The 14,068-nt window shown below is 31.4% G+C and overlaps 1 protein-coding gene across 3 annotated transcripts; it reads right to left on the bottom strand.

Moving 5' to 3' along the window:
• Positions 1 to 10,605: 10,605 nt before the first annotated feature.
• On the bottom strand, positions 10,606 to 13,565 carry LOC139899079 (pentatricopeptide repeat-containing protein At5g04780, mitochondrial-like). Of its 3 annotated transcripts, none has more exons than XM_071881894.1 (2): positions 11,963 to 13,565; positions 10,606 to 11,254 (listed from the first exon to the last, which is right to left on the bottom strand). In XM_071881894.1, exon 1 carries the CDS (start codon positions 13,545 to 13,547, stop codon positions 12,030 to 12,032), a length of 1,518 nt encoding a protein of 505 aa, XP_071737995.1. In that variant the 5' UTR covers positions 13,548 to 13,565; the 3' UTR covers positions 10,606 to 11,254; positions 11,963 to 12,029. The 3 variants fall into 3 exon arrangements, with proteins under 3 accessions (XP_071737995.1, XP_071737997.1, XP_071737996.1); XM_071881896.1 differs by having other exon boundaries at positions 12,369 to 13,565; XM_071881895.1 differs by lacking the exon at positions 10,606 to 11,254 and adding an exon at positions 11,473 to 11,786.
• Positions 13,566 to 14,068: the final 503 nt, after the last annotated feature.

Here is a 14,068-nt window from a genome sequence, read left to right as displayed (position 1 = left end):
AATATTTTCATAAAAAGATACTTTCATATAAAAACACATTACGTTATACTTTTATTACTAAAAAGATATTAACTAATCTATATCAATTAATATATAAATATATACTAATACTTAATATATAGTTTTTATTATTAATCATAAGTAATAATTATATAAAACATATAAATTAAATATATTAAAATTATCTAAATAACATATAGTATAACAAGTATATTATTAATAACAATATATATATATATATATATATATATATATATATATATATATATATATATATATATATATATATATATATATATATATATATATATATAATTGATCGATTACGATTACGTGTATTAATATATCCACAAATAATATAGGTTCGTGAATCCGAGGTCAACCCTATACTTGTTCAATATCGTTCTATGTATTTTTACTACAAAATACATTAGGTGAGTTTCATTTGCTCCCATTTTAAATGCTTTTGCAATATATTTTTGGGACTGAGAATACATGCGCTGCTTTTATAAATGTTTTACAAAATAAGCACAAGTTCATGAAACTTCATTCTACGATTGTTTTGTTATACCGGATATCTGTACTTATTATTATTATGCTTGGTAACCTAAGAATTAGTGAAAAATACTAATTGACGCGAATCCTAAAGGTAGATCTACGGGCACCAACCACCCCCATTTTCGAATAGTGGAAATGCTTTAGTACTTCGAAGGGTTCTTGTCATACATTTGAATAGTGGAATGTATGATGCCAGATATCTTAAGCGCTCTATGTTAAGGTCGGTTACCAAACGACTCAACGTATGAATGATTTTTGCAGTTGTAATGATCCTGCGCATTTAATTAAATGAAATCTTGTGGCTTATTAAACATTATGTTTATTATATAGAAATTAAACCTATGAACTCACCAACCTTTTGGTTGACACTTGAAAGCATGTTTATTCTCAGATACTAAAGAAACCTTCCGCTGTGCATTTGCTCATTTTAGAGATATTACTTGGAGTCATTCATGACATATTTCAAAAGACGTTGCATTCGAGTCGTTGAGTTCATCAAGATTATTATTAAGTCAATTATAGTTGGATATATTATGAGATGGTATGCATGTCGTCAACTTTCGATGTAACGAAAGATTGTCATTTCAAAAACGAATGCAATGTTTGTAAAAATGTATCATATAGAGGTCAAATACCTCGCGATGTAATCAACTGTTATGAATCGTTTATAATCGATATGGACTTCGTTCAGATGGATTAGGACGGGTTATCACAGTTGGTATCAGAGCGGTGGTCTTAGCGAACCAGGTCTTGCATTAGTGTGTCTAACTGATAGTTGATTAGATGCATTAGTGAGTCTGGACTTCGACCGTGTCTGCATGTCAAAAGTTTTGCTTATCATTTCGTGTCGAAAATTTCCTGCTTATTATTCTTAGGGAATCACTTGCTTATCATTCTTAATCTAGACATATCTTACTGCCTGGATTGCATGAATAGTGTATAGACAAAATTCATATCTTAGCGTATCTGCTAATTCATATCTTAGCATATCTGTTACTGTAAACTTTGCCTAACATATTCCGTAGATTCCTCCGTAACTTATGGGATTTTAGTATTATATATGCATATGTAAATTATGTATTGCAGGGTACTAATCTATATCCTATAATCTATTTCTTATCGAAAATCCTTCATCTGATCGTACGAGATGAATCCTGCAACCAGTTCGAGTCCCTCAGGTTCCGACAACTATTCCGACATGGATTCTCACTCGAGCTCCGAAAGCTGTATAACCGGAATGGATCAACCATTTAGCCATCATCTATTCTGGATGAATTGAGGATGGGTTCGTAGTTGACTTAATCCATGAAGACGCGAAGAAGGCGATCCTTTCCATCAACCAAATTCACCTCTTGGTGAAGAACCTGAATCACTTACCGGCGAACCTGGCCGAAACACCATTTTCACACTCATTTCCAGAGTATCTCGCCATGATTATATTCTATCTAAAATTCTAAACCTTATTCATCCGCTCATTTCGACCGACAATCATCCCGGAATAATAGAAGAAGTCAACGAACTTCGCGCTCGAGTAATCAATCTGGAGAATATGGTGTAAAATTACCAGCTTCAACAACATCACCGGCACCAACAGTACCATCAGTAACAGCACCAGTATCATCAACAATCCATGCCTCAACATCCCATTCAGTACCTCGAGTATAATCATCGTTCTACGTATCGTTCTACATCAATTATCTTCGTTCTTCATGGCGTTTATGTAATCTCTAATGTTATAGAGATTATGTACTCTAGTTTTGACGGTAAACCAAATGAGTTTAATACTATATTAACTCATTAAATCCATGATTACATCTGAAGAAAATATATATGTAAGTATATTTTCACAAAGATTGTAATTAAAAATTCTTTCGTACAAACTGTTAATGGTGAAAATATTTTAACGGGTAGGTAATACCAGAAGAATATTTAGATTTCACATTAATAAATTACACTGTACATTCTTCGAATCTGATTCAACGGTAATATATATCCTACTTACATCCACAGATATACGAATCCGATTCACCACAGAATAACCATTTTCATCCAATTTCATATTTGGATTTTGATTTATCAGAATCTAACAAGTGGCATAATGAAGAAAATATTGGACAAAATAAAATTTGTTAGAAACAAACAAATTAAGTATGAGAAATTTTGTTAAGAATCCACGCTAACTGTTCCTAGCTAACTGTTAATTCCGTATAACATTTTATTTATCGCAATTTATTTATCGCAATTTATACTCTCACAATTTTATTTATCGTCATTTAATTTCTGTTATTTACTTTACGCACTTTAAATATCGGGACACGTATACAAGGTTTTGACATATCATATCGACGCATCTATATATATTATTTGGAATAACCATAGACACTCTATATGCAGTAATGCTGGAGTTAGCTATACAGGGTTGAGGTTGATTCTACAATAATATATATAGTTTGAGTTGTGATCGAGTCTGAGACATGTACACGGGTCACGATACGTATTAATTAATTCAAATATTATATATGAATTATTGAATTGTTAACTGTGGACTATCGACTGTGGACTAATAATGTTGGACAATTAAAATGAATTAAAATATTGATTATAACATATGAAACTAAACAATTCTTCAAGTTTGCCACTTGATTTCATTTTAAACCTCATTTGTATCTTGACGATTCCAATATGCGTTCGAACCTTTCATAAATCTTGAAAATACCTCAATCGAGAGGATGAACCAACCGCACTTCATCTACGGAAGAAAATATTGATACAAATAATTATGCATCTGAAAACTCTCGAAACCTGAGTAAACGTTTAACACGTATCTGTGATAGCTCCTTTGGAACTGTTATTACCGAAAATAACATTGCGATCCCTTTCCAAATTAGCCAATTTTGTCACAGCTCCAACAAATCAACATCGACCTTTCGTTCGAATAAACTCTATTATAACTTTGATATATAAGATTGCCTTTCGTCAACGTTACCGGAGAACCGATTATATTCCACCACATTAACAGAAAACTTATCAACAACTTTGTTGATCTTTGACTTTTAGAAAAATCATTACATCCATTGAAACCTTATCATATACTCATCCACACCTTATAACGAGAATGACCACATCAATTACCCGGAATCAGCAATCAGTACTTTGAAAACTCGCAGCATGCCTACATCAACAGTTATATGTATATATATAACATTTATCTCTTAGAATTATGATCTTCCATTCTGAAATTCTGAAAAGCACCCAGCCTACGAATCAATACATTGAACTTTGAAAAAGCTGAATGAAGTAGCAGAAACTGTAGACAACCGTAAATGACCTTAATAGTCGAAAGTTTGATGATAAAGAATAGTATGTTGGAAAATCTCAGAAAAGTTGGAACTGGAAAACGGATTGAGCTAACCACGAAGGAGACCAAGAACAAATACAAGGACCATACCCTATATTCAAAGAATCCAGGTAATTTTGGATCCGTTGAAATCTTTAGAGAATATCTTGCTCCGAAGTCATGTTAAAATCTTGCGGAAAATCTTTCTTCATCAACCATCGTACTTAGAAATTCCAAAATATCATCATAAATATCTTCGATATTTCTGAGGATATTTTCATAAATATTCTCGTCCGAAATTATTTATTTCTTCGCGTTATCTGTATAATATCATAAACGAAACTATTTTAGTTTCTAAATTCTGAAACCTTCGAATTTAAAATATGAATGTTTTTGAAGTAGTGTTGGGAACTGATGCATGAGTTAGTATAATATAATGACACTTGATCAACGTGATTATATTACAGTAAGTCATGCTGAGTTTCTAAATGAAACGTGATGATTCACAGATCATAACGTCATCATGTGCCATGTTACACGACTCTTACGTTCTGTCTAATCTATAAATATATCAAGAACATATTTTTTTGATAGTCTTATCTTTTTCCTTGAATTCTGGTAATTTGACAAGTCAAATCGTGCTAAAACCGTTTCTTTCTTAAAACATTAACAATGTTCATTCTGAAACTTATATCTGCGAATTCTGGACCATTACAAGAGATGCCCAATCGCAAGAAGAAGAAACGAAGAGACAAAGCTCCGAAATAGAAATTGGAGTATAAATCGCAGCAAATAGGAGGGAGTATTAACTGTGGATGACAGTGATTATTGGAGATAGGAATAGGGATATTGACATATAAAGGAAAATATAAAGCCCGATAACAACACATAAATTACAAACCGTGTATATCAATACTTATCACAACATAAAGACACGGGAGAATTATAAGTACTATAACCCCAAGGGCAAAGTAGAAGTAAGTAGATTCCTCTGGTGGAAGTTAGAAAAGGAGAATAATTGTTATGATAGTAACGATAAGGACAAGGATTAGAACTGGATTAAGCATTTTCATAATCTTTTGAATTTGGGAATTGAGTATAGGAATGGTAAAAGTAACGGAATGGAAGAAGTTAATTTATAGTGAAAGATTTGATAGTAAAATCAAAATAGATCTCCGCATTTAATTAGAAAGATTCTAATTTCCTTATTCGCCGAAGAAACAAATCTTTTAGATTTCGAAAATTTTCTTCAATTCCCTTGAATTCCGGAATTCAACCCCTACGTCAAAAATTATGACGAAATTTATTTTCCTCATTACACTATATTTGGATAGCTTCACTCGTACTCTTCACAAAAATCGAGTTGCTTTATCTATATTACTCACTGATGATTAAACTCTATTTATCAACTCATATTCATCATGAAAACATTTTTATTGTTAGCCATGACCACCTCACTCAAATTTCGGGACGAAATTTCTTTAACGGGTAGGTACTGTGACGACCCGGAAATTTCCGACTAAATTTAAAATTAATCTTTATATGGTTTCGACACGATAAGCAAAGTCTGTAAAGTTGAGTCTCAAAATCTTTCGAACTGTTTACATAAATACATTTGTCCTTCGATTGTTTTCGACGATTCACGAACCTTTGTGTAAATAAATATGTAAATATGTATATATATATTATATAATTATAAATATAAGAATATATAATAATATGATTTAAATACTTTAAATAATTGGAATGTAATAATTAAGGTAATTAAGTTACTGTTAAAAGAAATATATTTATATAGAGATATATATAAATAAATATATGTATATATATATATATACATGTTATAATGAATTCATATAAGATTTCTAATAAATAAATACATAAAATATATAAATATTAACTATTCTGTAAATAACATCACATAATATAATATTACATAAATAATGAATAGTATTATATTAAATTACAAGTTTGAATATAATTGATATATTATATTCATTACTTTCAGTACTATTATTAATATTAACATTAATATTTGTAATGTCATTACTTCTAATATAAAATATTTATAATATATATAATCTGATATGTTTTAGTTGTATTAATATTATTGTGAGAGATTATTATTACCATTATCATTAAAAACCTTTATTTTATAGTTATCATTATTATAAATGAAACAATATATATTATTATTATCATAACTAATATTATTAATATCTTTATAACTATTAAGATCGAAATTATTATTTATTATTATTATTATATTCTGTATTATTTATTATTATTATTATCATTATTATTATTATTATTAGTATTATTATTATTATTATTATTATTATTATTATTATTATTATTATTATTATTATTATTATTATTATTATTATTATTATTATTATTATTATTATTAATGTAATTACATGAAATTATTATTAAGAGATATATAACAGTGATTATATATAATGGAATCTAATTGTATCACTATCTAATTGTATTTAATTGTTGTTGTTGTCCACAAAATCGAATCTAAATCCCTAATCCTGTCAAAACCCGTTAACAATCAGTTCCATACTTTATTTAAAAATATATATATTTCGGTACCTGATAAAAATTCTTGTCGACAATAATTGATATAAAGTTTAGCTAAATTCAGTGTTAGGTGATATCATTCGACATATTACCAACTTCAAATATTCTTACAGCTTTTATTCAATTGAATTTAATCAATAAAATCAGAACCCAGACGTATACCCTGTTATTGGTTATATTTTTCAAACAATTTGATTTCTTGACAAATTTCGAAAATTATAAATGAAGAGTTGTTAGTAATCATGTTTTCAAACTGTCTGTAAAGTTTCGTATCCTAAATCCTTATATCGAACTCTAATTTAGAAGTCAAAGTTCAAGTTTTTAAAGGTCAACGATATTGTTCATCGTGAAATTGGAATTCAATCCAGTGTTTTAGATTAAATTGAAGTTACAGAAAGTTTCTAAGAGGGATTTAAAACATATTTCATGTTGAGATCGAGGTCTAAAACACACTAAAATAACGAATGTGATTTGAAGTTGAAAACGGCTATGAAGGTTCTGTTACAGCGTTTTTTTTTTATGTTCATGTTATTTAAATTAGTCTGTTACAGCTCTAGAGTTTTTTTTCTGTATCCTAAAACTAGATAAATAAAATAGTAGAAGTCTGTTTTGAACCCTGGTCGATTTGCTTAATTTTGAGGAAGAAGAAACCAAAACAGTTCACACGAGTTAAATACGTTTCTGCTGGGTTTTGATTCAGAAAAACATGACAGATGGGATGGTTAGGGTGTTATGTCGGGTTTCAAGTGGTCTCAGGTTCAATCCCTGCTGAGTGCAATTCTTTTTAAGAGGTAGTTTAATTATCATTTATTAGTTTTATTATTAATACTATAATTATTATTGTTATTATTATGATTACAAAGTATTAACACTTATGATTATAATTATTACTATTATCACTAAAAGTATTATTAATATTATTCTTATCATTAAATTATCATTTTAAGACTACTAATATTATTATAATTGTGATTAGGGTTATTATTATTGTTACTATAAAAATGATACAAGCTATTATTATTTTCACTAATATTAGTATTAACATCATTTTTGTGATTAGCAGTATTACTATTATTTTCATTATTAAACAAAAGTATCATTATTAACAATATCATTATTATTATTATTAGTAACATAAGTAGCATAAATATTATCATTATGATTATAAACATAATTATTAGTATTATTATTATGATTAAACTTATTATCAATATTATCATTCTTATAAAATTAATATTTTGTTATCACTAAAACTATCAATATTATCATAAAAAGATACTTTCATATAAAAACACATTACGTTATACTTTTATTACTAAAAAGATATTAAATAAGCTATATCAATTAATATATAAATATATACTAATTCTTAATATATAGTTTTTATTATTAATCATAAGTAATAATTATATAAAACATATAAACTAAATATATTAAAATTATCTAAATAACATATAGTATAACAAGTATATTATTAATAACAAATATATATATATAATTGATCGATTACGATTACGTGTATTAATATATCCACAAATAATATAGGTTCGTGAATCCGATGCCAACCCTATACTTGTTCAATATCGTTCTATGTATTTTTACTACAAAATACATTAGGTGAGTTTCATTTGCTCCCTTTTTAAATGCTTTTGCAATATATTTTTGGGACTGAGAATACATGCGCTGCTTTTATAAATGTTTTACAAAATAAGCACAAGTTCATGAAACTACATTCTACGATTGTTTTGTTATACCGAATATCTGTACTTATTATTATTATGCTTGGTAACCTAAGAATTAGTGAAAAACACTAATTGACGCGAATCCTAAAGGTAGATCTACGGGCACCAACCACCCCCATTTTTGAATAGTGGAAATACTTTAGTACTTCGAAGGGTTCTTGTCATACATTTGAATAGTGGAATGTATGATGCCAGATATCTTAAGCGCTCTATGTTAAGGTCGGTTACCAAGCGACTCAATGTATGAATGATTTTTGCAGTTGTAATGATCTTGCACATTTAATTAAATGAAATCTTGTGGCTTATTAAACATTATGTTTATTATATAGAAATTAAACCTATGAACTCACCAACCTTTTGGTTGACACTTGAAAGCATGTTTATTCTCAGGTACTAAAGAAACCTTCCGCTGTGCATTTGCTCATTTTAGAGATATTACTTGGAGTCATTCATGACATATTTCAAAAGACGTTGCATTCGAGTCGTTGAGTTCATCAAGATTATTATTAAGTCAATTATAGTTGGATATATTATTAGATGGTATGCATGTCGTTAACTTTCGATGTAACGAAAGATTGTCATTTCAAAAACGAATGCAATGTTTGTAAAAATGTATCATATAGAGGTCAAATACCTCGCGATGTAATCAACTGTTATGAATCGTTTATAATCTATATGGACTTCGTCCGGATGGATTAGGACGGGTTATCACACAATTGCTGCCCGATTAACGGATAATAAACTTAATGGCTCTAATTTCTTTGAGTGGAGTAAAACTATTCGTGTGTATCTTAGAAGCATGGGAAAAGCTTCTCATCTCACTTCGGAACCTCCTAAGGATGATACACGTGATCTTTGGTTGCAAAATGATGCTAGGCTATTTCTCCAGATTATGAACTCCATTGAATCTTCCGTTATTTGTTTGGTAAATCATTGTGAGTATGTAAAAGAACTTATGGATTATTTGGATTTTCTGTATTCCGGGCAAAGTAATATCTCTAGAATCTTTACTGTATGCAAAGCTTTTCATCGTGGTGAACAACACGATCGGTCTCTTACTGCATATGTTATGGAGTTCAAGAAAACATATGAGGAGTTTAACTCTTTGCTTCCTTTGAGTGCTGATGTTAAAACTATGCAAACTCAACGCGAGCAAATAGCTATTATGAGTTTTTTGACTGGCCTGCGACCAGAGCATGATGCTATTAGAACTCAGTTTTTAAATGAGTCTACCATTCCCTCATTTCAAGAAACGTTTGCTCGTGTTCTTCGTCATGAGAATATTAACACACCTCAAATCCCAGAACACAACACTGCTCTTGTTAGTCGTGGATGATTTAGAGGAAGGAGATTTCGTGGTGGCTATCGTGGAAGTTCAAGAGGTGGTCATACTGATAGGGCAACTGAAGACCATGCTCCTGGTTCGGGTATTGAGTGTTACTATTGTCATGAATTTGGGCATACAAAACGAACTTGCAAGAAACTGCCCCAAAATCTTAATGGTTCTTCTGCACACGTTGATTCCTCTTCTACATTCACTCTTTCTGTAGATGAATATGCTGAATATGCTCGATTGAAAGAGTCGGTGAAACCTAGTACATCTACTGCTGCGTTTGTTAAGACAGAGCATAAGACTGACTCTGTCGATGAAACAGATTATTGGTAAAGGTCGGAGCTTTGTATCAAAAAAAAAAAAAGTTGGTATTTTTGAGTTCAAGTTATTAGAAGATATCGGCCCTTGTGTGTCGAGGAAGCCCCTAGTGAGGCAAGTCTGGTTATCTACTCATCCCCGGTGAGATGAATTTGGTTGCTTGGTCATCCCTAGTGAGATGAGTTTTGGTTGCCTCTTGTGAGGCAAGTTTTGATAAAGTTTGGTTGCTCTTAGTGAAGCAAGTTGAATTATTTGTTCGTTCCTAGTGAGACGAGTTTGGATGCGTTGCTCCTAGTAAAGCAAGTTGAATTATTTGTTCGTTCCTAGTGAGACGAGTTTGGATGCTCTTGGTGAAACAAAATTAGTTTTTCCTTCGTCCCCGTTGAGACGAATTTTGTTGCTCATGTCTTTTGGTTTTTTTGGTTTTGTGACAAGTTGGATCAAAATCTATGCTCCAACTTGAGGGGGAGTGTTAGAATGCATTTATGATAGTAGTTGGTAAATGTATGCATTTATTGTATTAGTTAATGGGGTAGTTAGTAGTTGCATGTATTACTTGATCTAGAGGTTTCTAACTCCTGTCTTTTCATCTATCCCTATTGTATCTATAAATTAAGCCTTGTAAGCTCTACTAAAGATCATCAGAATACAATGAAATATTCCAGTTTATCTTTTCTTTATTTCTAATCACAGTTTAAAAAAAACTATGTAGCACTAGCATTCCCCTTCCAATTAAAAATTCAAGCTAGAAAACAATTAATCAAAATATCACCAATAATTAAAACTCAAACATAGCATTGTAAATTAAATCGAACCAATTATATAATTACCCCTTAATCGGTTTGTCAATTTACTCGTTCATCACACTTGTAACATCTAACGGGACTTTGCCGGACACGTTCATTAACACCTCGAATTTTCTCGAACCTCCGACCTCTTCGCCGGCCATGTCCAAAAGCAACACGATCAGAATTTCCATAGCCACAATGTAAACTGACGTGTATTTTCATTAAACTACCTGCATTGCGCTCCAACTTCTTCGTTCCTTTTATACACTTCCTTTACAATTTCAACCCGTCCCAATCATAATTGTTCCAAGAGCCTTTTACACCACCCAAGAAATCAAGACAAACATGTTTTACCGTCTTCTTGTACCTCCACCGGTTAGTCTCTTTTCACGAACAAATTTGATCTAACTTTAATGACAGACTCCTTTCACCTTTTTGACAGCTTTAATTTTATCTGATCAGGTTGTTCCAAGAAACTCTTCTACCACTCAAGAAAACCTGGCCACGGGCTATACCGATTTCTATTACATCGGATAGCTTCTTCTCATTGAAGAACAAGATTTAAGTTGAAGTTTCCTTCCTCTGATACCTAGTGGAACACAGGTCGTTATAACTCATATATAGATTGAATTAACACAAGAAAAAAAGGAATGATGAAAAAAAAAAAAAACTCCACACTTTTTAAATTGTCCATGATAATCGATCAATATATGAATACTAATTTTAGTTAGCAATTCAAACTAGAAAACAATTAATTAAGATATCACTAATAAATATATTATACTCAAACTCAGCATTAAATATTAAACCAACCCGATTACACCAACAATTGGATCCCTGATTTTATTACAAGAGGTCTTACGTTTAAACCCACTAGCAGCATATCTTAGAGTGGCTAGAAAAAAGGTTCGGAATGTCAAGGGATAACCCAATGCGTTTGTCATAGTACATGTAAGTCCAAGACTAAAGAAACTACAACACAGTATCAGGTGGCAAAATAACCAGGTAGGGTAATGGACTAATGGGTCAATCCGACCCACTCAGATTCATCACCCGTATATTGAGATCTATACAAAAGATTTGGGAATGTGTCAAACCCTGAGATATTTGACCTGAAATACCTGCAAAAAAGGTGTCAAACCACAATATACGACTATACGAGTAACATGTTATCCCAAATTTTACCACGTGGTTAAAATGTCAAACGGTCGAACTGGTTCCTTTGTTTCTATTTACATATGCTAAGCATTCTTATAAGTTATACCTACAAACAAATTAGGGAATGAACCGAGATTACCTAGTCAGAGTATGGTTATAAAGCTTGACAGTGTTTGGTCAGCTAATCACAATCATCAGTAGCATTCTTATTGTGTGGCTCTGTTTGTTTCTTCTTTGTTAAGATGAAAAGTGTTTTTTTCAGAAAGAACTAAATGAAGTGCTCTAACAACCCCTTTAATGTTTTCAGTTGTATTCGTACCAAAATCGAGATTGAAATCTCCTTGATAAAAAGTACACATTTCCCCCCCGATCAAAATCCAACTACACCCCGGTGTTTTACCCAATCCCAGCATTCTCATTTTCGATTTAACTTTCGAAGCATCCCTCCACATGCCTCGGTAATCATATATACTACATAGCGCAACGTAATTACTAGCATTATTTGGTTCAAGTTTAAATAGACGATAAGCCGCCATTTCCCCAACCTTAATATTCCTATGCACCAATGAACCAGCAAGAAGTGCACCCCAGACACTAGCCGGTGGGACCATATTCATACCGTTTATCAACCTTAGTGCTTCGTCAAAGCATCCAAAACGACTCAAAAGATCCACCACACAAGCATAATGCTCTACACTAGGTTCAAAATCATATAACGATCTTATCGATTTAAAAATCTTTCTCCCTTGATCAATAAGGCCCGAATGGCTACAACTAGCTAGGATTGCAGTGAGCGTAACACTATTCGGTTTAAATCCCAAGTCTTTCATTTTTTGAAATAAAGTCAATGCTTCTTCTCCCTTACCGTGGACCCCGTAGCTAGATATCATCGTCGTCCATGTCACCAAGTTTTTATCTTTCATGCCAAAAAATACCTTTTCGGCATCACACAAGCACCCACTCCTTGAATAAAAATCAATCAACGAATTACCAATAACGATATCGTTACAAAAAAACGCGTTCTTTAATACTTGACCGTGTATTTCTTTCCCTTTTATAACATCTCCTAACTTCCCACAAACATTTAAAAGGGTCGGAATTGTCATCGAATCCATCTTGGCACTTCTATTCTCAAGCATGTTTCTAAAACAATCTAAAGCCTCAAAATGCATACCTGCTTTCGCTAACCCCAAAGCCATCGAATTCCAGGAAACTGTATCTTTCCATAACAACCCCTCAAACACCATCTTTGCATCTTTTAACTTCCCGCACTTCGAATAATAATCCAAAACTGAACTAGCCACCACAACATAACTTTCAAAACCAAGCTTAACCACCATACCATGCAACACCACACCAAGTGAACCAACACCATCATTGGTTCCGGCACATGCCTTTAACAGTGGTGGCAATGAGTAGTGATCCGGTTTCATACCCGAGTCCAACAACTCGATAAATACATTTAAACCATCATGGTACATGGAGTTTTGAACGTAAGCTGAAATTATGATGTTCCAAGAATGCATATTTCGTTCACGCATTCTGTCGAACACCTTGCGTGCGTTCAGTAATAACCCTTTTGAATAAGCCAGCAAAAGATCTGTTTGAAGTGTGATGTCATGGTTTAAACCGTGAATGAGTATTTGTACATGGGTTTGCTTTGCGTGAGTAAATACAGTACGAGGATTACAGTTTCGAAGGATAGAACTAAACTTTGAAGTCATTTTTGTTTGGTACGAGGAAATAAGATTAGATACATGGAAGTGATTTCTAAGGTACAACAAGAAGCATTTTTTTAATGTTTGCGTGTATGAGTTTGTTGTATAGGTGATATATATTCCTTGCCCCATCGGTTATGATAGTGGGTGTGGATTGATAATGTAGATGTGAGTTTTTCCAAACCATATAGATTGAAAATGTAAAGTTGAGTTGAAGGTGCTAATTTATCATTTTTTTTATTATTATTTTTGTTAATCAATTATCAATTATAAGTATTGCAATCTAACAAAATATAATAATTAAATTAAAACATTGTGAATAAAAAATATATTTTAAAATCTTAAGATAAATAAAAAAATACATAACCAACATAATAACAATAATCACACATCTAATTAATGCATATATGATGTAGTGATTTAGCGAGAAGTAAAAAATAAATAAAAAAATTGAAGCTGGTAATATCATCTATCACCAGCGTAATAATATTCATCACATAACTAATGAATGTTAAAAAAAAACACTA

The sequence above is a fragment of the Rutidosis leptorrhynchoides genome, chromosome 3 (genome assembly GCF_046630445.1).
Source record: "Rutidosis leptorrhynchoides isolate AG116_Rl617_1_P2 chromosome 3, CSIRO_AGI_Rlap_v1, whole genome shotgun sequence".
Classification (NCBI taxonomy): domain Eukaryota; kingdom Viridiplantae; phylum Streptophyta; class Magnoliopsida; order Asterales; family Asteraceae; genus Rutidosis; species Rutidosis leptorrhynchoides.
This window is presented reverse-complemented; position numbering and strand designations above follow the sequence as displayed.

Coding starts and splice junctions, on each gene's coding strand:
- LOC139899079 (XM_071881894.1), bottom strand. CDS start 13,547: ATGACTTCAAAGTTTAGTTCTATCCTTCGAAACTGTAATCCTCGTACT.